Source organism: Patella vulgata, chromosome 2 (genome assembly GCF_932274485.2).
Source record: "Patella vulgata chromosome 2, xgPatVulg1.2, whole genome shotgun sequence".
Lineage (NCBI taxonomy): Eukaryota > Metazoa > Mollusca > Gastropoda > Patellidae > Patella > Patella vulgata.
The window spans coordinates 76,099,404-76,127,013 of record NC_065880.2 but is presented as its reverse complement, the minus strand read 5'-3'; the positions used below and the strand labels follow the sequence as shown (position 1 = coordinate 76,127,013).

Sequence of the window (27,610 nt, the reverse complement as noted above, 5' to 3'; positions counted from 1 at the left end):
CTAAGATGTTAAAGTAGGATATTATTCATCACGTCACTATATTATATAAGGTGTTCGTCCTATTACCCTATTCTTGGAAATGCATGAATTATACACCACTTACATGTTGAAGTAGGTATATATTTATAAATTACTAAGGTGCGTACAAATCAATGTTTTATATAAAAGTTTGATATTGTGATCTATTGAAGTGGTAAACATAATATATAATCCCCTAGTCAGCACGAGCACGATATCATTGATCACATCTTCAAACATGCTTATGGAACAGCTACTGGTGTATTTAAAACGACGTTTCGAAGAGTATTCTCTCAACGTTATCAAGCCAATACACTCGTAGATGTTTTCCATAAGTATGTGTAGTGTTGTCACTGTAATAAATGTCATACACATGTTGATTACATACATGACCTCGTTATGAACAATACGATCCGCATACACAAGGGTTTAGATAGTCATCAGTGACAGAAATATTTATGGCCGTTTTAAGGACCGCGGGATTGTGTGTTTATTCTCAGCCTGTTGGTCGAGAAAGTTCATCGGGATTTTCCGGCGTGGTTTTCCTTTGTTAGTGGTACAGGGTGGACCCGACAAGGACAGTTGTCCAGTCGTTCGGATGGCACAAAAAAACTGAGGTCCCGTGTATACACTTGCGTGCACGTAAAATACCTTGGTGCCGCTGTCCATGCAAAATTTCCCTTAAAACACACAGCATGGTGTATGTCCGTCTTAAATGCCTTGTCGCAGCAGAATAGTGGAACGTTAAACAACCACATTCCATTTTATTTCATGTATTCTCAGATTCACGTTCCTAATTTTTTGTCGGAGTCTAAATATTGCTATAAAGAGTAATAAATTAATGTTAAATAGTTATCATAAACATTACTACAATTCAATTATTGTAACATGGATAGAGCATTTATCAAAAAAATAAATAAATAAAAAAAAAATACACTTGGGGTATTATAAATTATTATTATCTCTTGCAAAATGCATGTTTAAACACAGGTATATAGATTTTGTCTAGGTGATATTTGAGATTGTAACTAAATACCCACACAGCAATTTGCGGGAGAGAGAGAGATAAATGGGGTTTAACGTCCACTCGACACAAACTAGGTCATTTCGGGACTAACACACGGTTCAATTGTATTTCAATAATTCGCTTGCGCGTAGGGGTCTTTAGCAGTGGGAGGACCCGGAGAAAACCCACGAGGCTGGCCAGGCGAGCCTACTCCTTGTCACGTACAACCGGGGATTCGAAACCACGCCAGTAGACTCAATGACAGACTTTATGATACAGCACGCACGTGCTAACCATTCAGCCACCCCCCCCCCCCCAGCAATTTACGGGATATTATACCATCTTAGGAATATAACTGATAAACCGACACGCATTACTTCCACCTTATTACTTATTATCTTAGTCAATGACGAAATCCAGATTAGTGTCAGAGAAGCAATTGATGTCGCTCTTGACGTATCAAATCATGAGAGTGTTTATGCATAGCTTGGTTTTCATATCTCCACTCCCAGAAGTTTTAAACGGGAGATTTTTGTATATAAAGATGGTAATTATAGTAGACTTAAGGGGAAGTACCTTTGCATATTCTTAGATTAATATAATATATCCCACATTTCATAAATTTTCAAATAATTTCATTATTCTTTGTGTTCCAAAGAAAGTAATTACTGTTATAAAAACTGACAAACCGTAGTTCAACACAGAAATATGCAGTCATACCACCCAGAAATAAGTTACACAAAAAGCACATAAAACTCATTGTGGTTGCTATAAATGAAAATATAAAGTTCAGAGAAATATGGTAAACAATTATTAAAAAGTGTTCAGGTCCAAATACAAGGACGAAATTGCAAATTGTTTAAATTCCAATGATACAAACAATCAAAATTATTGGAATAATATAAGGAAAGCATTTGGCCAGACGGTATCAAACGATATTGCTCCACCTCTGGCTCCGAATGGAATGATTGCTTACTCAAATTGGGATAAAACTGAATTATTAAATAATTACTTTGGATCAAACTGATTTACCAAATTTTGATAAAGAACAAACTGTCAAATTGATATTCCCTTTGTTGAGAAAAATCACCCTACACCTTAAAATTGAAAAAAGTCAATGCCTTTGATAATAATAGTAACAGCCTATTAAAGTGCACCAGAAGTTCTACTTTTATCCCACTAAAACTTATTTTCAACGAATTACTTCAATCTGGTGTATTTCCAACAAATTGGAAACGGGCAAATGTGTTTCCTTTCTTCAAAAGGGTGACAGTTATCTTGTTTCAAATCATCGCCCTATTAGCTTGTTGAGTACATTAAGCAAGTTATTTGAAAAGGTAGTTTTCGAACACCTGTTTAAATACTTCCACGAGAACAATCTCATGTATAAATACTAATAAGGTTTTTGCCCAAACCTGTCCATCAACTATTAGAAGTTTATCGTGACATCATGCCTATAATAGATAAGCACCTATATTCCTGGTATGCCTTCTGCGACACATCCAAGGCGTTTGACCGCGTATTTTTGCCCGATCTAATATATAAATTGGGTCAATATGGGGTTTCAGACTGTCAAATTAAATTGCTGTCAAGTTATGTTACGTATGGGGCCCAACGTGTTATCTGTAAATGATTCAATTTCATCAGAAATTGCCTTACAATCAGGTGTTCCCCAGGGGCCAGTTCTTCACAATTTGGTAAGATTATTTGGAGATGATACTGCACTAGGATGTATGTAACAAACAGTCAAATCTCAATTCTTGGGCGAATAATTGGCTTATAAATTTTAATCCAATCAAAACAAAACTTGTTGTATTCATATTTGGTATTCAGGAAATTGGTGTTGTAAAATGTCATAAACATCTAGGAATTACATTTTCACAAGATGCCAAATGGGCCAACCACCTCCTCCTCGAAACTATTGAATATTGTACGTAGACTGAAATGCTTTCTTGACAGGAAAACCCTTAATAATGTATACCCTGTATTTATGAGGCCAATATTGGAATATGCGTGTGAAGTCTGGGATGGTTGCAACTTAACAAATACTGAAAAGCTCAAAAAGGTAGAGTTAGTAGCTGCCATGCTTTCGTGAAGCACTATATTTTGAAACAGGGCGGTGGCTTCTGTTGGACAGACGCACACATAGGCGACTAACTATCCTTTTCAGAATCAAAAATCAGAGAAACCTCTATTATTTATATGTCATTCTTGAAACATAGCGACGCAGACCTTCACGGTATATATTACGAAACGTTAGCGAATTTAGATCTCCGTATTAAAGAACTACACTACACCAAACAGGATTGGGAATTATTAGGATACCCCCATTATAAACAATCAACCAGCATCCAATCTTTCAAATATCAATATAAACAAAATCTAAGATCTTCAATAACCAAGGCCCTCGATTATTACTCGAAAGGTATAGACATGCAAATGTTATTCACTCTAGACTACGGGTGTAGTTCATTACAAAATGATATATACCTTATTAATGTAATAAATTTATAGAAAATTTATAGAACATTATTCTCTGTGCTGTCATTTGTATGATGTAGTTAGTATGGAACTATTGAAAAGTTTATCAGATTATCCTGTCATTAATATAAATATCTTATTGTATGGGGTCATACAGAATTATCAAATGAAATGAATTTAAAGCTTTTTGGAAAAGTTCACAAATTTGTAAAACGTTCTGGAAGGTTTAAATGAAAATTGAAATTGTTAATGTTTACACAATACTTTGGTAGATAACATTCCATTCTTCTTCCTTTTATACCCAGTCTATTCTCTGGCACGTTTCGCAAAGTTCTTTGAATGGCATTTTGCGACTGAACATAATATATAATATAGTGATTGTTGTCTATAAAACTGTGTTGTGTTATCTTATATTTATTGTTCAGATCGCAAGTCATTTTATACATATCACAGCTCAATGATATTCCACTCAAATTATATATTACGAATCATATTGAACATAATGTATTCTAAGCTAAATTGATACGATTTAAAATGTATTTATTCCCTGTTATGTCTGTACGTATTTAAATTATACTGTATATTATTATATGTTCGGAAAGGGCTATGCTAAGTTTTTGAAACTTGCGCTAATATAACTTTATATCTATTGTTCGGATAGCAAGTCGTTTTAAGTCTAACACAGTTCAATAAAATTCCACTCAAATTATAAATTACGAATCATATTTTCTCATTTTTATTCAAAGGTAATTTGATACGTTTTAAAATGTATTTATTTCCTGTTATGCATGTATGTACGTATTTAAATTATACTGCATTATATTATCATGATTATAACAATATGTTTGGAAAGGGCTACGCTAAGTTTTTGAAACTCACGCCGGATCCTTTTTGATGTTTTTCAATAATAATATATGTTTAAACTAGACCCTCCCACGACATCCGGTTTAATGCACCATCGTGTCTCCTAACATTAAGATAGGCTGACTGTTGATATATTTTCGGGTGACGTCACTATACGTGTTTAGTTTCTATTACCCTATTCTAGGAAATACATGATTTATATAACACTTGAAAGATAAAACAGTGCGGCATAGTTTAATATGTAGGCTACGTGTGTTATATTTATTTTATTAATTTATTTTACAGTTTATTTTAAAGGAAGATATTTTTTGTCATCGTTAGCAGTGCGTGAATTCAATGACTAGTATCTGTATCATTCAGCTCCCGGATTCAAAAGAAAGTTCTGTTATTAGTCTATCGAAGTAAAAATAATCTCACCTAAGAAATATTTGTCAACGTAAGCAGGTACGTGACTTCAGTGTATAATATATATAATATATTTATAACATTCAACATTCAATTCATATACGTATGGTCAGTATAAAGTTATGTCATTAGTCTATCGTAGTACAAAAAAAATCTCATTGAAGAGACATATTTGTCAACGTAACCAGATACGTGACTTCAGTGTATAGAGACTTTTGGCAAGCGTACATTCCTGGGCCCTGTTTCTCGAAATCTTAACTAAAGATATAAATCTAAATTTTAGTAGATACTTCAATTTTGATTGGCTAAGCACTAAAATTAATCTAATATTATCCAATCAAATTACTAAAATTATCTTAGTTAAAATTTCGTGAAACAGCCCCCCTGGTCCGTATCGCTTATCCGTAACGTTTTTGCGTGTGACCTAGTTTGTGTCGAGTGGACGCTAAACCCAATTTTCTCTCTCATTCAATCATATACGTAGTGCCATGGCATACAGAGTTATACTATTAGTCTAAGTAACAATAATTTCATTCCAGAAGGATATTCGCCAGCGTAAACAGGTACATGATGTCTTTAAACATGCATTATGCAAGAGCAAAATCTGCTTATTACAAGTCTTTCTTTAAGCCTGAAATGTTATCTAAATTATCAATAAGACATTAACTAACCTATCCAGACCATAATAAACTCTCGATGTCAAGGCTAGCCTTCGATGTTGGCTGGATTAGATTCCTATATGCCGCTAACGGCCGTTTATAATTAAATCAATAAAGGTGGATAATCGAGACTTTCTGTTTATATTAATGATTTTAGTAATGATGACCGAGACTATGCCAAAATTTCACGAGCTTCTTTCTCGGCTCATGGTGGATCAATTTGACTGAAATTTTCAGCAAATTACCTTTACACTATCTAGTTTTTAACTATTATAGCGAGAACTGCCATCTCGTTATCTTATCTCCCTTAATGTATCTTTAAGTAGTATCAATGTGCTCCAGATGCAGTGGGGTATTGAATTATCTTGAGCCGGTGTTTTATTATGACTGGGCATGAGTCAAGTTTCCATCAGTTAAATATTTATTTCTGTTGAGATACCGATTCTGGTGTTGGCCGCGAAACTTTCTGGAGTGGTTTCCTTTGGTTAGTGGTGCTGGGCGGAGTGCCGTCTACTCTCTCAGGTGGAACTGAAAACCAATGTCCAGTGTACGCAAAATAACCAGTAAAAATTCGAAATAAGAATAGGGTCGTATTCCTGTATTTCATGTTCCTTCTGTTGAGCTACATGTACATAATCTTGAGGGGGGGGGGCGAATAGTTAGCACGTGCGCGCTGTATCATAAGGTCTGTCATTGAGTCAACTGGCGTGGTTTTGATTCCCCGGTGTACGTGACAAGGAGTAGGGACGCCTGTCCAACCTCGGGGGTTTTCTCTGGGTCCTCCGGTTTCTTCCCACTGCTAAAGACCCCTACGCGCAAGAGTATTATTGACATAAAGTTGAACCATATGTTAGTCCCGAAATGACCTAGTTTGTGTCGAGTGACAGTAAGCGCTCTCTCTCTCTCTCTCTCTCTCTCTCTCTCTCTCTCTGGGGATCACGGTGGCTAAGTGGGTAAGGCGCTGGCTCGCTAGCCTGGAGGTCGGGTGTTCGATCCCTGCATTGACCGAGAAAGTTCATCCAGATTTACCGGCGTGGTTTCCCCTTGTCAGTGATGCAGTACGGAGGGCCTGACAAGGACAGCTGTCTAGTCCTTCGGATGGGACAAAAAACTGAGGTCTCGTTACACATTGGCGTGCACGTAAAAGACCCCTTGGCAGTTGGAATTCGATATAAGAGTATGCCGTAGCGCCGCTGCCCGGGAAAAATTTCCCTCATAGCACACTGTATGGCGTATGCCCGTCTTCATTAGCCCAGTTTAGGGACAGAACAGTAGGACGTTAAACCCCATTTCATTTCATCTCTCTCTCTCTCTCTCTCTCTCTCTCTTTCTAATCTTATATAATGTCCTTTTAATCAATCGGCGTACAGGGTTTTAAGATTTATCTTATGTATGATTAAAACACATGCTAAAGTGATTTTCAAGGAATTTAAATATACACTATGCAAGAGCTAAATCTGTCTATTGCAGGTCTTTCTTTAGGCCTGAAATGTTATCTAAATTATTAATAAGACATAAATTAACTTATCCAGACCATAATCAACTCTAGACGGCAACGCTAGCCTGCGATCTTAAGTGGATTGTGAGCCGATTTACTGCATAACTTTCCTTCTCGATTAAACGATTAAATAGATAATCGAGACTATGATATTTATCCTACTAACTTTAGTAATGATGACCGAGGCTAGGCAGAAATTTCATTCGCTTAGTATTCGGTTCATAGTGGATCAATTCGAATGAAATTGTCAGCAAATAACCTTTACGGTATCTAGTTTTTAACTATTATAGTGAGAACTGCCGCCCACTGGATAAACCTTATCCAAATATAACGTGATAGTTTTTCTTTCTTTATATTAGGATTAGCTATCTATCGTACTGACTTTAGTAATGATGATCGAGGCTAGGCGGAAATTTCAACCGCTTAGTTCTCAGTTCATAGTGGATCAATTTGAATGAAATTTTCAACAAATTGCCATTACATGATCTAGTTTTTAACTATATGTTGAGAACTGCCAACTCGTTATTGAATCTCCCATAATGTATCTTTAATAAACGAAATGAAATGGGTTTAACGTCCCACTGTTCTGCTTCGGCTGGGCCAACGAAGACCGGTGTTCGCCATGCAGTGTGTTATAACAGTAACGGCCTACTCTTATATCGAATTCAAACAGCCAAGGGCTCTTTACGTGCACGCCAATATGTACACGGGACACGCTGGCTCTTGCCAGGCCCGATGTCTTACATCACAGAGTGGTGCAGGACGAAGAGTCTGACAAGGACAGCTATCTAGTCGTTCGGATGGATCGAAAAACCGAGGTCCCATGTACACATTGGCGTACACGTAAACGATCCCATGGGTAGATGGAATTCGATACAAGAGTAGGCCGTAGCGCCGCTGTCCAGACAAAATTTCGGTCATGGCACACTGTATGGCGTATGCTCGCCTTCGTTAGCCCAGTCGGATCTGAACAGTACGACGTTAAACCCCATTTCATTTCGTTTTATTTCCTTTTAATGTTTTATTTTGCAGAATGTCAAGATCGGAGTTCATACCTAATATAAATGAACGCGAAACCCTGGAACATTTTGCTGCACGATATTTAAAGATGCCAGTAATGTTTAAAGCTCGGATGAACCAAACCATTCAGCATCTCTATTTACATCTAGAAAAACTTCCAGGATTCTCTATTGACCATATCTTCAGGGTAATAGTCGTCATTGTTTTCTATATAGTATAAGAGAGAGAGAGAGAGAGAGAGAGAGAGAGAGAGATGGGGTTAAACGTCTACTCGACACAAACTAGGTCATTTCCGGACTAACATATGTTTTAATTTTATTTCAATAATTCGCTTGCGCATAGGGGTCTTTGGCCGAATGGTTAGCACGTGCGCGCTGTATCATAAGGCCTGTCATTGAGTCAACTGGCGTGGTTTCGAATCTCCAGTTGTACGTGACAAGGAGTAGGGTTGCCTGTCCGACCTCGTGGGTTTTCTCCGGGTCCTCCGGTTTCCTCCCACTGCTAAAGATCCCTACGCGCAAGCGAATTATTGAAACAAAATTAAACCATATGTTAGTCCCGAAATGACCTAGTCTGTGTCGAGTGGACGTTAAACCCTCTCCCCTCCCTCCCCCTCTCTCTCTCTCTCTCTCTCTCTCTCTCTCTCTCTGAGCATTTTCTATTGACCATATTTTCAGGGTAATATTCTAGGGGCAATTTGAATAATATCGGGGTATCATTTAACAGTGCGGGGTAATTTGAATAATAATTATATTTTATGGGATTGTATATCTATATATTTTTAATTTAGGGCGGATCTATGGGCAAGGTAACTGCTGTAAAAACTATGGCAGACATAGACCTTATAATCTTCTTCAAAGGATATCGAAGTATGAGTGCATTCATTAAAGATAAAGACACCCTAATCCTGCCAGCTATCAAACGTCATTTAACCAAGGACCCTGTGTATTCCCGGCATTGGAAATGCACCAGCACTTCAAAAGGATATCATGTTACATTAGAAATGGACGAATATAAGATAAAGGTCGATATTGTTCCAGCCATTAAAGTAATTGGAGCTACGGGTATGTATATTCTTGTTCCTTTTTAACAAATATAATTGTGTTATTAAACAGCCATTATCGTTTTCATTACAGACAATAATAAGTAGGCCCCTCGCTAGCTCAGATCATGTAAAAGTTTCTGTCATCGTGTCAAGTGGCGTGGTTTCGACCACAAGCTTCTACGTACAAAGAGTTGGGTCGCCTGTCCAATCTCGTAGTTTTTCTGGGTCCTCCGGTTTCTTTCTACCGCTAAGACCCTTTTGCGTAACGTATTCGAAATAACATTAAACAATATTTCTACTTTGCTTTGTATCGCGTAGACGATACACCTATCTCTACAACATAGGTCTACTAAACATGAATTCGTCCACCATGCAGACTACCTATATTCCATGGAGATATATTAGCAGAGTTGTCTCGAAAGAGGAATACTAAAAATTCAGTTCGAATTTAAATATTCAAACGTTTTTGTGAGATTGTCAGTCTAATTAGAACCATTGTAACAATTGTCGTCTTGCCGTAGTGTTGCGATTGAATGAATGCATAATCAAGTATAGACCGTATGACTTACTAGAGGGGTAGCTATTGGGAGCATCAATTGTTTACATTCTATGGTTTCCTAATTATATTTTATATCCGAAGTATAGATATGTTTATTAGTAGATTCTATATATTAGAGTAAATATTAAATACGTACATAATTATTCAGTTAATCAAATTATGATTATAAATATTTGGTTCGAATTTGTATGTGTAATTTATTAGTTACTCCTATAAATCGTGGTCTTTCGTCTGGGATCAAGCATGGCAGCCAAATTTGTGCGTTGCGGAAAGGGGTGAAGTCAAAAAGGTATTGTGTTATAAACATATATTTTTGGTTGTAATTATCAGTTAATATGTCCATCACATAACTAAGTATATGGCAGTATTCTTATTTGATATGTATAATTGCGTTTTGGGTTTGAAATCTTGTGTATTGTATTAGCTGTCATGCAGGCACTGTCAAACGCCGTTTCCTAGCTAACAATATTACGTAGTTTGTACGTTGTGCTATAGTTATTGTCGTATATCAATTAGTACCGTTTAGTAATTCTGTTAACTTTTGTTATTTCAGTTTTCACATATGTGTATTGTGTGTATGTTCAACTTGATATTCATCATATAATCAACTTAGAATTGTCTGTCAACTAAATGATGATATAAAGAGAATTCATTGAACCCTAAAACTTGTATGTTGAATTTGTTGATTATTCCGGTACACATTTAGTAAAAAGCTTGCGACTTAATCCCAGAAGATTGCGCAGAGCATCACACCTCTGTTCATTTGTGTTTGGCTGCCTGCGTAACGAGGTGTGCTGTTACAGTGAAAACTTTATTCACATCTTTGCGAGTGATGGTATTTTTTGTGCGAACATTTTATTGTAAAACATTTGCGTGCGTAGGCCAATGTATAAGCCTATTTATTTTGCAAACTCTTTGAATCTAGCCCTGTGTGTAAACTTGTTGCTGTTTCTCCTAATTTGCGTATATTGCGGTACAGAAAAGATTTTTGCGATGGAGTCAAGTCATTCAAGTAGAAGATCACACAGCCAATCAAAATCAAAGTCAAGTTCTTCGTATAGAACAAGAAGTTTTGCGTCAAGTTCATCAAGTTATTCTAAGAAGATAGATCTTGCTGCGGAGGCTGCTGCGTTAAAGTCAAAGTTGAAATTTATTGATGTACTTTCTCAAAAACAAATCGAATTGAATCAGAAACAGTCAGAATTAAACCGTTTAGAAACAATTAGAGATATTGAAATTGCTGAAGCCAAGTTAGATGCTATTGCGAAGATACAACATGAAGATGATAGATCAAGTCGTGCCATTGATTCTGCATTGTCTGCAGATAAAACCGAATACGTTCAAGATTATGTGAACACTTTGCACAATTCTGAGCCTGAACCGGTCAAATTGAATAACTCATCAAATCTACCTGTAACTCCAAGTGCTACCACTGCGACAAATTGCGATAACAGACCTACTAATTTTGCGTCAACACCTGTCTGCGAAGCTCAACATGACTTTGTGCGTGCGACCTCCAGCGATATTGAACTTACAAACCGTGCGTCTGCGTTAGATAGAGATACTGACAAGAATAATTGTTCACCTGTAACTTGTGTTGAAGATAATAACTTTGCGTTTGCGAGAGTTTATGATACAGGAGTTAATAATTCTGCGTTTGCGTCATCCTGTAGCGTTGAACTTAGTCATTCTGTGTCTCAACCTCTTTATACCCCTTCAACACCTCAAATTAACCCTTATGCGTTGCGTTCTCAAGAAACCTGTTCAACAGTTTATTCAAGTCAACAACCGAATCCTGTAATGTCAACAAAGCCAGCTTATTACATTCCTACAAGGTCAACTAATGAAGATGATCCGTTAGTCAGAGTAGCACAAGTTTTTGCGGAACATGCGAGTTTCAGTCGTTTACCCCCTCCTGAGCCTGGTACATTCTCTGGAGACCCGTTAAAATACCCAAGTTGGAAAAGCGCGTTTCAAACTTTGATAGACCAAAAGGACATTCCTGTTTCAGAACGAATGTATTATCTTAAGCGTTATTTAAGTGGATCTGCGAGAGAGTGCGTTGAGAATTATTTCCTGTTGTCGACAGAAGATGCGTACGATGAAGCCAAGAAACTTCTTGATGACAGATTTGGTAATTCATTTGTCATTGCCAATGCGTTTCGCGATAAACTTGATGCTTGGCCTAAAATTCATTACAGAGATGGAATAGGTTTGCGGAAATTTTCTGATTTTTTGCGTCAGTGTGAAGTGGCGATGCGGACTACTAGAAGTTTATGTGTTTTGAACGATGATAGGGAAAATAAGAAATTACTTAAGAAACTTCCTGATTATTTAGTATCACGATGGGCACGTATTGTCCATGACTGGAGAATTGAGAGAATGACATTCCCTCCCTTTGTTGAATTTGCGAAATTTATTGATAAAGAATCAAACATTGCTTGCGATCCTGTAACATCTTTACAACAACCTGGAAAGGAGTTAAATCAACCAGATTCGTTAAGGTACAATAATAAATCAAGCTGGTCATCAGATAAGTCACATTTTAGGAGACCTCCTGGAAATGTTGGTTCATTTGCAACGAACTCGTCAGAAAACTATATACCCTCAAGGTCGAAAGTTTATGAAAATGCGCCAAGGCAACCTGTTTGTTTCTTCTGTAAAGATCCACACATTTTGGATAGATGTTCTGTTTTTCTGAAGAAAAGAATTGATGATAGAAAAGACTTTCTAAGAAACAACAAATTATGTTTTAGTTGCTTAAATCCTGGACATTATTACAAGTTTTGTCGTAGAAGAAAAACATGCGATATATGTAACATGTATCATCCAACAGCTTTACACGGTGATGTGCATGAAAGAACTGATACATCAGAAAGGACTGCAACTACAAGTCATAATTGTAAATTGGACATTAGCGATAAATCAAGTCATTGTTCGATGATTCTTCCTGTGTGGATTTCCCATATGTCAAATCCAGAATTAGAATGTCTTGTATATGCCCTTTTAGATACTCAGTCAGACTCTAGTTTCATTTCAGATACGACTTGCGATCGGTTAGGTATCGATGGACCCCACATACAGTTATCATTATCAACAATGTTTGCGAAAGATATGCGAGTAGATAGTCGTAAAATGACTGGTTTAATTATCAGAGGACATAACTGTGACATTAAAATTCCTTTGTCAACTGCGTATACAAGAAACGAAATACCTGCTAATCGTTCTCATATCCCTACACCTGAAATAGCACGTAGGTGGCCTCACCTTGAAACAATTGCGAATGAATTAATGTCACTGAACTCTTGTGAGATTGGTTTGCTTATTGGTTATAATTGTTCCCGTGCGTTATTACCTCGTGAAGTTATCCCCCCTGTATTGAATGAACCCTTTGGTCAGAAGACAGATCTTGGATGGGGAATTATTGGTAATGTTGATCCAGACATAAATAATGAACTTAAATGCGATGAGTTTATGTTTTGTAGTCATAAAACTGAGAGTAATGTTCAACCACTTCATTCGATTAGAGAAGTCTCCGATCAAAACATTCGAACACGACATGCGTTTATTTTATTTAAAACTCAAGTGAAAGAAATCGTAAGCCCTTCTAATATTCTCAAGATTTTAGAAACTGACTTTAGTGATCTCCACTCTTGCAGTAATCAAACATATTCACGTGAAGATAAACAGTTTTTGAATAAAATGTCAGAAAGTATACATTTAACATCTGATAATCACTATGAGATGCCCTTGCCATTTAGAGATAGGGAACCTACACTTCCTAACAACCGAGCTCATGCGTTACAAAGACTTTTACCATTGCGTAATAAATTTAAGAAGGATGAAAATTATCGGCGTGATTATCGTCAGTTTATGTCAGACATTATAAGTAAAGGATATGCAGAAAAAGTTCCTGCGGATGAACTTCATCAAGATATCGGTAGAGTATGGTATATCCCTCACCACGCGGTTTACCACCCGAAGAAGCCTAACAAAATACGCGTAGTATTTGATTGCAATGCCAGATTTAAAGAACAGTCAATAAACGACCATCTTCTTAAAGGCCCAGATCGTACTAACACGCTAACTGGTGTACTCTGTAGATTTAGAAAAGAATCCATAGCTGTGATTTGCGACATAGAACAGATGTTCTATCAGTTTCGTGTAAATACAGAACATCGCAATTATTTAAGATTTCTTTGGTGGATTAATGATCAGGAAGAGCCTACGGATTTTAGGATGACAGTACACTTATTTGGTGCTGGGTCATCACCTGGTTGCGCAAACTTTGGTTTGAAACAGGCTGCTATCGATAACGAAGAGGAATTCGGTTCTGAAGTAACAGATTTTTTGAAACGAGATTTCTACGTAGATGATGGTTTAAAGTCTCTTCCTACTGAAAGAGAAGCGATGAATCTAATAGATGGAAGTAGAAACTTGTTAGCTAAGTGCGGACTCCGATTACATAAGTTTGTATCAAATTCTAAAACAGTAGTTAATTCAATAGATCCAGAAGACCGAGCTAAGGAGATACGAGATCTCGATTTATTCAATGATGAACTTCCGATGGAACGTGTATTAGGTATACAATGGTGTATTGAGTCGGACTGTTTTCAATTTCATATAACTTTGAATGACAAGCCATTGACTAGACGTGGAATACTTTCCACAGTATGTTCTATATATGATCCATTAGGTTTTATTGCGCCGTTTTTACTATTAGGAAAACAGATACTCCAAGAACTTTGTAGAAGTCGTATTGATTGGGACACTAGTATTCCTGAAGATATGCGGTCACGCTGGGAACGTTGGCGAGATAATCTTGTGCATCTTTCGTCAGTGAAAATTCAGAGATGTTTTAAACCACAAACCTTTGGTCAAGTAACAACTCGAGAGTTACATTACTTTTCTGATGCAAGTACCTACGGATATGGTCAGTGTACATACTTGCGATTAGTTGATGATCAACAAAACGTATATTGCTCACTTGTTGCTGGGAAATCACGAGTAACACCACTTAAGCCTATAACTATACCTCGTTTAGAACTTGCTGCTGCCCTTGTTTCGGTTAGAGTCAGTGTGCATTTGAAGAGTGAACTCGACTATGATGACATTAGTGAAATTTATTGGACCGATAGTAAGGTTGTGTTAGGATACATAAGTAATGATGCCAGACGTTTTCAAACTTTTGTTGCGAATCGAGTCCAACAAATTCGAGAAGCGTCGTCACCTGCTCAGTGGAATTTTGTATGTAGTTCTGATAATCCTGCGGATGCAGCTTCTCGTGGATTAGAAGTTGACGAACTGGTTAATCAGTCGAAATGGTTTACCGGACCTGATTTTTTGTGGAATCTTGAACTTCCCGTAAATTGCGATTTCAAAGAAGAATCCCTAATTTCCAAGGATGACCCAGAAGTAAGAAAAGTTCAAGTATTTGCAACACAGTTAACAAAACCTACTGTAAAATTCGACTTATCACGTTTTAAGCATATTTCAACATGGTTTCGAGTTAAAAGAGCTGTTGCCCTGTGTCTGCGATTAAGAAAGAAGATACAAGTTAATCAGGCGAGTCTGAAATCTGTTTACACACCTTTAACCGTGGATGAATTACAACATGCTGAAACAATAATCATTAAACTTCTTCAATCACAAGTTTTCAGCGAAGAAATACAAATTTTGAAGAAATTACAGAAAGCGACTGATGATAAAGCTGCGAAGAGAAAACTAAAGAAATCATCATCGTTATATAAGTTAGATCCATATCTTGATCATAATGGTATAATTCGAGTTGGTGGACGCCTTAAATTGTCTAATTTGGACCCTGCAGAAAAGAATCCAATAATACTGCCTAAGAAACATCATTTGACTACGTTGATCGTTCGTCATTTCCATGAAACTGTAAAGCATCAAGGTAAAGGTCTCACAACTAATGAGATACGCTCCAGTGGATTTTGGATATTAAGATGTAGTTCAGTCGTTTCAAGTTACATCTATCATTGCGTCATATGTCGTAAATTGCGAGGAAGAGTACAAGAACAGAAAATGTCAGAACTTCCTGAAGATCGATTAGAGCCTGCGCCTCCCTTCACATATTGCGCTGTTGATTGTTTTGGACCATGGACTATTAAGGAAGGAAGAAGCGAACGAAAGCGTTATGGTGTATTATATACATGTATGACTAGTCGAGCTGTTCACATAGAAATTGCGAATAGTTTGTCAACAGACTCATTTATTAACAGTTTGCGTCGATTTATTGCTATTCGCGGTCCTGTACGTCAGTTACGTTCGGATAACGGCACCAATTTTGTTGGAGCAAAAAGAGAATTATCTGAGCTTATTCATAAGATCAATCATGATCATGTTAGACAATATTTGTTAGAAAATGGTTGCGACTTTGTTTTCAAAATGAACATCCCTGCTGCGAGTCATATGGGCGGAGTTTGGGAACGCCAAATAAGGTCAGTGCGAGCTGTTCTCTCTACGCTTATGATGCAGTCTGGAACACAGTTAGATGATGAATCTCTTCGTACTTTTATGTATGAAGCTGCAGCAATTGTGAACAGTCGTCCCTTGACTGTAGATACTCTTAATGATGTCACATCTTTAGCACCTTTGACACCTAATCATTTGTTGACTATGAAGACTAAGATTATATTACCACCTCCTGGAGAATTTCAAAAGGAAGACGTTTATTCTAAAAAGCGATGGCGTCGTGTGCAGTATATGGCCAATGAGTTTTGGACACGGTGGAAACGCGAATTTCTACAAAATCAACAAGTGCGCTCTAAATGGAATGATTCTAAACGTGAAATTTGTAACGGTGATATTGTTCTTCTGATAGATGATAGTCTTCCGCGAAACCAATGGTCAGTGTGTCGTGTTGTTGAAACATATCCCGATGCGGACAATCATGTGCGTAAAGTAAAGCTTTACATTGGTAATAAATATTTAAATTCTGATGGAAAATGTGTAATTCCGCCTGTATATTTAGAACGTCCAGTACAGAAATTAGTTTTACTTCTTGGACTTGAAGACCAGGGAAATCCCCGCCAAGGAGCCAACTGAACTGTCTTTTTAAAATTAGAACTCTCTTTATTAAGTTCGTTGAAATATTGAATATGTAATAGTTAGGTTGTTATGTTTTTTGTTGAAAATCAGCATACTAATTTTGAGGAGCCATGTAACAATTGTCGTCTTGCCGTAGTGTTGCGATTGAATGAATGCATAATCAAGTATAGACCGTATGACTTACTAGAGGGGTAGCTATTGGGAGCATCAATTGTTTACATTCTATGGTTTCCTAATTATATTTTATATCCGAAGTATAGATATGTTTATTAGTAGATTCTATATATTAGAGTAAATATTAAATACGTACATAATTATTCAGTTAATCAAATTATGATTATAAATATTTGGTTCGAATTTGTATGTGTAATTTATTAGTTACTCCTATAAATCGTGGTCTTTCGTCTGGGATCAAGCATGGCAGCCAAATTTGTGCGTTGCGGAAAGGGGTGAAGTCAAAAAGGTATTGTGTTATAAACATATATTTTTGGTTGTAATTATCAGTTAATATGTCCATCACATAACTAAGTATATGGCAGTATTCTTATTTGATATGTATAATTGCGTTTTGGGTTTGAAATCTTGTGTATTGTATTAGCTGTCATGCAGGCACTGTCAAACGCCGTTTCCTAGCTAACAATATTACGTAGTTTGTACGTTGTGCTATAGTTATTGTCGTATATCAATTAGTACCGTTTAGTAATTCTGTTAACTTTTGTTATTTCAGTTTTCACATATGTGTATTGTGTGTATGTTCAACTTGATATTCATCATATAATCAACTTAGAATTGTCTGTCAACTAAATGATGATATAAAGAGAATTCATTGAACCCTAAAACTTGTATGTTGAATTTGTTGATTATTCCGGTACACATTTAGTAAAAAGCTTGCGACTTAATCCCAGAAGATTGCGCAGAGCATCACACCTCTGTTCATTTGTGTTTGGCTGCCTGCGTAACGAGGTGTGCTGTTACAACCATCAAAGTAAAAATAGATACTGACATAGACAGATAATGGCTGAATCTTACGAACAAGCAGTGCCAGATTTAGACAAAGAGAAGCCCTTCCCTATTCCAATTATGCGGTCCCTCTCCACCTGCCAGTTTCATGACTAGGGCAAGATGAAAATGTGTTTAAGAAACGATTGTTAAAAGTCGAGGATGATGATGGATGTTAAAGCCTAGAGTACGTGGAAGAAAGGCTTGTGGCAATGTCAAAAATATCATATACCTTATAGATTTTGAGACGCACCCCGCATATAGGTCAATCCAGCACTGCCACCAAGCTAAATTTACGCTAACCGAATATTTAAATTCACGAAACTCATGTTATATGAATATTTAATTTTATTATTTGCAACTAATATAAATAATAATTGTATATATTAAGTGTAAATCATATGAATATTTAATTGTAACTTTAATTGTATATTTTGTCACTAGTATAAAAATTTATTGTAACTAATATAAATATAAATTGTATATATTATGTGTAAATCATATGAATATTTAATTGTAACTTTAATTGTATATTTGTCACTAGCATGAAAATTTATTGTATAATTTGTAACTAATATAAAAATTAATTGTATAGTATGTAACTGATAAAATATTCAATTGCATAATTTGTAGATAATGTAAATATTTAATTATATAAATTGTAACCAATAAAAATATGTAATTGTATAATTTGTAATTTTAATTTTATAATTTGTAACTAATCTAAATAATTGTATAATATGTAACATTAATTGTATAATTTGTAACTAATCTAAATATTAATTGTATCATGTGTAGCTAATATAAATATCATTTGTAACTAACAGGTGATATGACGAAAGTGTATGAAAAGCTAGCATCAGAACCAGAAAGAGCACGACCTCACTATTCCGCATGTCTGGCCCCAAAGCAGTGCAAATTTATGAACAATCAACCACAGCAAGTCAAAACTCTTATTAAACTTGTAAAATATTGGAAGGAGGTTGGTATGAATTATTCTATTGGCTATGTTATTAGTTAAGTGAGAAGTGGTATTTAATGGTCTAGAAAGGAATACAGCATGAATTACTAGTTTAAATAACTTCATCATTGATGGAAGCAACAATCATTTATTCAAAAATATTCGGCATTGTTTTTTGTTTGTTTATGTGAACTCCTCAAGAAGCGATATCGGGTCTCCTAGAAAGAGTTACCATGCCATGTTGACTTTAGCCCTGGAATTTCGCTATTGGTAGACTCCACCAACCGATTCACCAGCCAAGTGGTTTCATGGCAAAAGCACAGCCATTTATGTAAACTCTGAATTAAATTTTTAAAATACCAAAAACATATGTTTAATGATAGGTTCCCGACAGGATTGCCTCTATTGAGTCCACGATCTGGTACGTGTAGATACGTTCGGATACGTTTCGATACGATCAACACGATCGCTACGACTAATGTCGGTATGTAAGACCTGATAGGATCACCACGATTGAAACCACGATTTCAATCGTAGCGCGAATCGTGATAATGGCAACCTGGCATAAACCAGAAATTGATTCTATACACTTGATTATCGATTTCATCTTGTTGTACCTCCTGGGCGACAGTCTTCGAAAATCCCCAAGAATCCGCCAAGTAAGATCGACATGACACGTGGTATGCTTGTTCTGCGGAAAATCACAATTCCAAGATCATGCTATGACGACATGGTCGGCTCCTGATTCATTTAGTACAGTGGAACATGTTATTCTCTTTTACAGTCCAACAACTTAAAATTAAAGTCGTATCTCTGTGAATTACTGGCAGTGCATGTTTTTAGAAAAGACCTAGATAAGAACACATCATTTAAACTGAAAGACGGCATGAAACATGTTCTAAGATATCTAAAGACATATGAGACACTGAAGATAAAATTCAGAGATTATTACGTACCTGACCACTGGTAATTTTTTGTATTTTTTCCCATTATATTTGAATATAGAAACGCTACATATCGCCGGCCGTTCAGTAGTCCACGGTCAGTAAGTCCCGTGTTCGATCTCTGCGTTGACCGGGATAGTTCACCAGTGGTGCAGGCCAGCGGGCCATTCTGAACATCTGAGAAACGCTACCTGCGGAGAAGTATCTCAGACACAGTCAATAGCCATGATATCCATATCACGTGATCTACACATCACAGGTCATGACATTGGCGACAATGGGTCATGAGGTCAACATTGTAAACAATAGGTTTATCTTCAGCAGTGTGTCCGTTGCACCCATAAAGACTATATAATTCGTACAGTCCCAACATGTTCTCTGTTCTTCCAATGATTTTTCACAAAAATAACATCTACAACTCATAGAATTGACGTGATCTTCAATGACAGCGTCTGTTCATAGAGGCCGCCATATTGCACTATTTTGTGCGTCGGTCGGGTCTATTTCAGATATACACAATCAATTCTGTTGATGTTTTTAGCGTTGGGATTGACTAATAGTTAATGTGTTTCAGTTCTAAAACAAATATTTTAAACTTTAACGCAAATTTAGAAAATAGCCAAATTCTGGCTGGGATTACTGAGCAAAATGGCCATTCACTGTATACGTGCGAAAAAAAAGCTAGCCACCAATTAATTTTCGTACGTTAGTTACGTACGGCCAGCGGGCCTGACAAGTGTCAACGTATAGGCATTCGGATGGTCCCTTGTACACATTGGGCCGAGATAGTCCATCAGTGGTGCAGGCCGGCGTACCTGAAAAGGATCAACGGATAGCCATTGGGATGGCCCCTTGTACACATTGGAGTGTACGTAAAATATCCCTTGGCAGTTGTAAATCTATATAATGGTAGGCCGCTGTCTGGGCAAAAATTTCTCCAAAGTCCACTGTATAGCGTATGCCCGTCTTCATTAGTCCAGTTTGAGCGTTGAACCCCATTTCATTTCATATAGCCTGTATGGCTTGCATAAACCGATAGAATAATCCTCAAGATTCAATTTCTGCTCCACGTTTTCTTCGTTTTTCTACCGCTCAATAGCATATCCCAGAATTAAACAAGGACTTACAGTTTGATTGATCAGATTATTTCAATACACAGAGCAAATGTAAGCAGAAACTGTTAGCGGTTAGAACCAGTATGTGGTATCAGATGTTCCAAATGATAGTTCTCGGTTATTAGATTACAACTATCTTTATGAATGTGTTTTCCTTTACAGGAAACAGTATCGACCAAGCCAGCCTTATGTTTTAGACCCAGCAAATCCTTTCATGAATACCTGCACAGCTAACTCGAGTGAAGTCAGCAAAATCAAAACTTGTGCTAAGAAGACTCTATCAGCACTTAGATGAGGGCAGGTTAGGTTGATCTATCTCAGAAGCTCAATTGCTTTCTGGTTTTGAGTTTGGGTGTATTTCATATTGATGTGAAAGCGTATATACGCAGAGTGAAGGTATGGGATTTTAATGTCCAGAAACCCTGACTGTTCTTCGAACCATAAGTTATAATTATGTCGTATTTCGGTAATTACGAGACTTTTGTCGTGTCTTCGGTAGTTACCAAGATTATTATGTATAACACTAACAGAGTTGAAAAGATAAAGATATATTCATTCACACCTCTCAATTATTGAAAATGCAATGGAATGCACACATGACCAAATTTTATAGTGAACTATGCTAGGACCTAGGCCATTTAATGGGAATTTCTTAATAAATTTTGTAAATTATGTAATTATATGTGTAAATGGCATTTTGAAATGGCATTTGAGGTGATATTTTATATTTCTTTTGTAAAGTATGTAATTTTATTGTGAACTATGCTGAATCCTAAGCCATTTAATGAGATCTCCCTAATAAATTTTGTAAATTATATAATGTATGTTTAAGTATGTTGAAATAATATTTTAAATGATATTTTATACACATTGCTTTTCAAAAGTATGTAATTTTATTGTGAAGTATGTTGAAACAACGCCATTTAATGGTAATTCCCTAATATTGCATTTCTAAAATATGTTGAAATGATATTGAAGTGAAATTGTATACACAAATTATTTGTAAAGTATGTAATTGTATTGTGAACTATGTTGAAACCTACGCCATTTAATGGAAATCCTTAATAGGTTTTGTAAATTATGAAATTTTATGTGTAAATGTTGAAATGACATTTGAAGTGATATTTTATACACATTTTTATTTATTAAATATGTCATTATATTGTGAACTATGCTGAAACCTACGCCATTTAATGGGAATTCCTTAATAGGTTTAGTAAATTATGTAATTATATGTCTAAATATGTTGAAATGACATTTAAAGTGATATTTTATACACATTTGTTTTGTAAAGCACGTAACTGTATTGCGAACTATGCTGAAACCTATGCCTTTTAAACGGAAATGAGTATGCAATTATTTGAGTAATATTTTTTATTCACATTGATTGTAAAGTATGTAATTATATAAATAAAACTGATATTTGGAACTGGAACTTATAAAATAACAGTGAACGTTGTATTGCGCTCACCATGGCAGGGGGTGGAACTAGGACTTACAAATTTTAATACAAATATATAATGATCGTAATTCTACGTTCATCAAAAGTGGTCTAATTCCACACCACAGAGGGGTTGAACTATGATTTATTTACATATAACAGTGATCTTAATTCTACGTTCATCGGGGGTGGGATTAGGACAATTTTTACACACATAGTTCGAGATCATGTTCTATCGACTACCAAAGAAACCATACATCCGTAAGTATTAAGGTTTTATTGATCATTCCCCACATAACAATATGATGTTAAATTTACGTTACATTTACGTAAAAATGGTCAGTCAGTTTACCATCATTTTGCTCATCTTTTTAACGATAATTTTACGTCAGGAAATTACGTTAATCTAACGTAAAGTTTACGTCATTTTTACGTTACATTTACGTCATTTTCTGACGTAAATCTAACGTAAATTTTGCGTAAAGTTTACGTCACTTATGTTAGATTTACGCCAGAAAATGACGTAAACTTGACGTTAGATTTACGTCATTTCCTGACGTTAAATTTTCGTTAAAAGGATGAGCAAAATGATGGAAATCTAACCGACCATTTTAACGTAAATCTAACATTAAATAAACATCATTTTCGGATGCAATACTAATGTCAAATGAGCAATTAAAACCTTTAATATAATCTATTATTGGTGGTTGTAATTGTAAAATTCAGTCAACCAATAACCAAATCTTCAACCATATGAGGTGCTAAAGACTCCTGGCGCAAACAATTATTGAACTGAAACTGAATCGTAGGCCCCATTTCTCTCTATCTATTTCGTCCTCGAGGTTTCGGTGGTCAAACGGTTAACGCATGTTCGTTGCATCATAAGTTCCGTCATTGAATTAAGAGAGAGAGAGAGAAATCGGGTTTAACGTCCACTCAACACAAATAAGGTCATTTCGGGACTAACACATGGTTCAATTTTTTATTTCAATAATTCGCTTGCGCGTAGGGGCCTTTAGCAGTGGGAGTAAACCGGAGGACCCAGAGAAAACCCACGAGGTTGGACAGGCGACCCTACTCCTTGTCACATATTGAAATAAAACTAAACCACATGTTAGTCCCAAAATGACCTAGTGTGATTCGAGTGGAAGTTAATCCCCATTTCTCTCTATACATGTATTTATCAATAACCATTCAGAATTCTAAATGTAATTACAACCAAACGCCAAAAAACCAGTACAACTTACATAATTATTCAACAAAATATACTACAAGTATCTATACTTTATTCAAAAAATACATATATAATGTAATAAAATACAAAAGTAGACATTTAAATTGTAACAGTTTATCCACAGCATTAAGTTGGTGACAATTTAGGAAACGGTCTTCGAGAAAAACTTTGAAAATGTGGAAATACGCCAACACATTCAGCAGTATATTAGAAAGGAAAACTGTGACGTTGACCAAATTTGATAAAAAAAACCAAAAAAAAAACCCTACGGCCTCTATCACGTTTGCTAAAGGTTTTCGAACTAGGTGGGATAATACTGGAAAGGAAATTTGTGGAATACTGAATATCTATGCTTCACACCAACTTTGAAACAAATGTGAATAAATTATAGGGCAGTGTTCACAGGTTTTGCAGCCAATCTGCGGGGGTGGGGACAAAATTTGAAAAAGATACATTAACGATACTTTCTGTAAGATTTAGATAAAGAGCTGACCATTCTTGCTATGATTGTTCAAAAATAAATAATATACATGTAAAATGAAAATTTCATTCAAATTACTTCATTCTGAGCCAAGTTATCACAGTTTCTAGTTTCTAGTTTTTTAAATTGCAGGCCAGTTAAAATCTTGAGTATCCAATGCCTTCATATTGCATACTTTTACACATTTTGTCAGGCAGTTTCATTTTGATTTTCCCTAAATTCGAATTCAACCTTGATTATGCGATTTTTCGAACAATCAGGAGCCATAATCGAGGAAGTTACGTTCGGATATGCGCGATTATGAAAAGGAACCAAGATCTTAGTGTGTAATGGTTATATATACACATGGTATTTTTTTATAAATCGAATAAACATTGTGACCTCTACAGGGACCACAAGCTAAAAACGGATGGACGTCTGGACGGACAGGGGCTACGACAATATACGTCCACATGAAAATGTGGGCGTATAAAAATTGTGACCTCTATGGAGACCACAAGCTAAAAACGGATGGACGTCCAGACGGACAAGGGCTACGACAATATACGTCCACATGAAAATGTGGGCGTATAAAAATTGTGACCTCTATAGGGTCCACAAGCTAAAAACTTGATTTTTCGTACAACCAGGGACCATAATCCAAGAAGTTACGGTCAGATACATGCCAATATCGAAAGCAACCAAGATCTTTTGGAGATAAACCTATATTTCAAGTTTCGTCAAAATCGGATAAGAATTGTGACCTGTAGAGTGTCCACAAACAATTGTGTACAGACGTCCGGACGGACCGGGGCTACCACAATATACGTCCACATGAAAATGTGGGCGTATAAAAATTTTGACCTCTATAGGGTCCACAAGCTAAAAACATGACTTTCAGTACAATCAGGGGCCATAATCCATGAAGTTACGGTCCCACAAACAATTGTGGACGGACCGATGGACGTTCGGACGGACAGGGGCTACAAAAATATACGTCTACATGAAAATGTTAGCGTATAAAAAACTGTCACCTTCACAATCACAAACTAATTTGGACAAACAAACAGTCAGGGCAACGATATAATACCCCAATATTGAAATAAGGTATATACTTAATTACACCAATATTACATGTGTGATAGAATTTGTTAAACACATTACAAATATAATTTTAACACAGATTTTTGCTATTATTGATCTATCACGAAAATTTGAAGAATTTGTAAGGGTTTAAAAAGTTTCCCCGTATACTATGGCGGTATATTAGATTCAAAATTCTAACATGCTATCGTCTAATTTCTTACTTCTACTCTTGTAATTTCTAACTTCCATTCATGTAATTTCTAAATTAAGACAATGTATAATTCAACTTCTTTTTTTGTTCAGTGTAAATTTTAATTGTTTCATCTTATTTCTATTATTAAGGCGAAAAATGTCTAGTCACTTTACATGTTAAGCATGAATGGTAAACAAATTTAGAATTTTGATTTCTACCTAGCAACCATCATTATGACGTCGTTTGGTGTCGCCACCGTTCGCTCAATTTGGCGATTGAGCACCTGATCGGGACCATTCTGTTGATACAAACGACTCGCTCTTAGTCCAGTTGAATGGTTTGGTGGAGTGCTAAAATTGAAAACAACTTCGAGAGAGAGAGCGAGAGAGAGAGAGTCTGATGGGGTTAAACGTCCACTCAACACAAACTACATGTAGGTTCGGTATTAACATGGTTCAATTTTATTTCAATAATTCGCTTGCACGTAGGGGTGTTTAGCAATGGGAGGAAACCGGAGGACCCGGAGAAAACCCACTAGGTTGGACAGGCGACCCTATTCCTTGTCACGTACAACCGGGGAATCGAAACCACACCAGTTGACTCAATGACATACCTTATGGTACAGCGCGCACGTGCTAACCTTTCGGCCATCCAACCCCACAAACAACATTGAACGTGATATCTATGTATGGTTTGCAAATACGATTTCAAATACGGTCGGTAAGACGCTGGCTCACTAGCCTAGCGGTAGGGTGTTCGATCCCTGCATTGGTCAAGAAAGTTCATCCAGATTTTCCGGCATGGTTCCTCCTTGTCAGTGATGCAGGATGGAGGGCCTAACAAGTACAGCTGTCTAATCGTTCCGTAGTGCCGCTGTCCGGGCAAAGTTTCCTTCGTAGCACACTGTATGGCGTATTAGCCAAGTTCGGAGTAGAATAGTAGGATGTTAAACCCCATTATATTTCATTTTCTATTTCAAATACAAGCTAAACAGCATTTGTTCATTTTTTTTAAGACAAGTTGAGCCAATTAATATTTATATACTGTTGGTCTACATTAACACAGGGTACAATTTTATAGATAACTCTTACTGAGTTTAATATAAAGCAACGTTTCGACGAGGACACTCTCGTTATTATCAAGAATGTGTCGTTTATATTAACACAATGGTCCCAACCAGGTGCGCAATCACCAAAAATGAGCACGCAGTGGCGACACCAAATGACTTCATAATGATGGTTGCTAGGCAGAAGTGTAAAAATTAAGAAGACGTTTTTCGTCTAAATAATAGAAATAAGATGGAATAGAATTAAAATTTACACTGAACAAATAAAGAAGTTGGATTATACATTGTCTTAATTTAACAAAATACATGAATAGAAGTTAGAAATTACATGAATAGAAGTTAAAAAATACATGAACAGAAGTTAGAAGTTAGACGAAAGCTCGTTAGAATTTTGAATCTAATATACTGGCTGCAGTAGATTTTCAACTCACTGATACAACTCAGTTCAAGCCAAAGAGCGGTTATATGATACTGTGACACAGTGACAGGATATCTGCTTGAGGCAAACTATTCATAAACAATTGACTCTTACAAGATCAGACGGAAAATATTTTAAGCCTACTGCTTGTAAAGTAAAGCTTTCGCCTACATTCTGGTGAATTCTGTGCTACCATAGATACATATATGAGTTCGGTACATAATTAAAAAGTCTTTATTTCTTTGCCATCTGGGTGGTTTCATAGACGAGTGTTATTGAGGAGTGTTATTGAGTTCAGTCGCTTGGTTTCAATCCCAAGTCGGTATGTGACAAATAGTTGTGTATGATAAGTAGTAATGTCATCTAGCTTCCATATACAAAGCCCTTATCAACCTTTTTATAACTTCCTCGACATGACTGCCATGAATGGTGCTCAAATATAGGATCTGTAAAAAAAAAAACAAAAAAAAATTCAATTAAAGCAACTTTTATACTCCAAAATCAAAATGAAATTAGGTTTAAATTATCATTCAATGTGTACAAAATACCTTGGTTTTTTGTCCCATTCGAAAGACTGTACATTGGCCCCAGCCTGCAGAGACTGGCGTTGGCCCTCTCCAGACTCTCTGTCGTGCGCTCAAAAGTCAACTTTAGTTATGCACAGCAGGTAGATTTTTGATGAAAAGCAATAGCAGCCGGGGTCCAAGGGGGAGACGTCAAGTTTGGAATTACGTTCTGGTTGATTACAGTGTTACAGAAGAATTTGCTATATTTCTGCTATTTAGAATCAGAGAAGATTGAGATTAAAGTGTTGCCAATGCTATGAAAGTAAAAATGTCATGTGCCAAAGCCTGCAGCGTTGAGTAGTGAGGACATATTTTTTTTTAGTCCAAAAGGTCTAAGTAATTATTAATTAAGTAAAAATGAAAATGTGTACAGTAATAACCTGATAGTAATTTTTTTTTTTTCACAAAAGCAAACTGTTTCGTAACCTGGCGTCTTACAGAAGTAAGAATTACGGTGAAAAATTAGAAAAATAAGGACAGAAATAATTTTACATCTGTGTGAAT

General features: G+C 36.2%; 2 protein-coding genes and 1 long non-coding RNA gene across 4 annotated transcripts; all 3 read left to right on the top strand.

Moving 5' to 3' along the window:
- LOC126811994 (2'-5'-oligoadenylate synthase 1A) lies at nucleotides 1–22,366 on the top strand. 2 transcript variants are annotated; one of them, XM_050538091.2, is made up of 7 exons: nucleotides 1–111; nucleotides 4,655–4,813; nucleotides 7,964–8,138; nucleotides 8,742–9,015; nucleotides 18,450–18,604; nucleotides 19,368–19,549; nucleotides 20,805–22,366. In XM_050538091.2, the coding sequence occupies exons 3-7, from the start codon at nucleotides 7,965–7,967 to the stop codon at nucleotides 20,935–20,937; spliced, it is 918 nt and encodes a 305-aa protein (XP_050394048.2). In that variant the 5' UTR covers nucleotides 1–111; nucleotides 4,655–4,813; nucleotide 7,964; the 3' UTR covers nucleotides 20,938–22,366. The 2 variants fall into 2 exon arrangements, with proteins under 2 accessions (XP_050394048.2, XP_050394050.2); XM_050538093.2 differs by lacking the exon at nucleotides 1–111 and having other exon boundaries at nucleotides 4,569–4,813.
- Nucleotides 9,504–10,220, top strand: LOC130010883 (uncharacterized). Its single transcript, XR_008786178.1, has 2 exons — nucleotides 9,504–9,844; nucleotides 10,109–10,220. It is a non-coding gene; the product is annotated as an uncharacterized LOC130010883 (long non-coding RNA).
- LOC126829249 (uncharacterized) lies at nucleotides 15,526–17,462 on the top strand. The gene is made up of 2 exons (XM_056099048.1): nucleotides 15,526–17,086; nucleotides 17,351–17,462. Exon 1 carries the CDS (start codon nucleotides 15,598–15,600, stop codon nucleotides 16,618–16,620), a length of 1,023 nt encoding a protein of 340 aa, XP_055955023.1. The 5' UTR covers nucleotides 15,526–15,597; the 3' UTR covers nucleotides 16,621–17,086; nucleotides 17,351–17,462.
- Nucleotides 22,367–27,610: the final 5,244 nt, after the last annotated feature.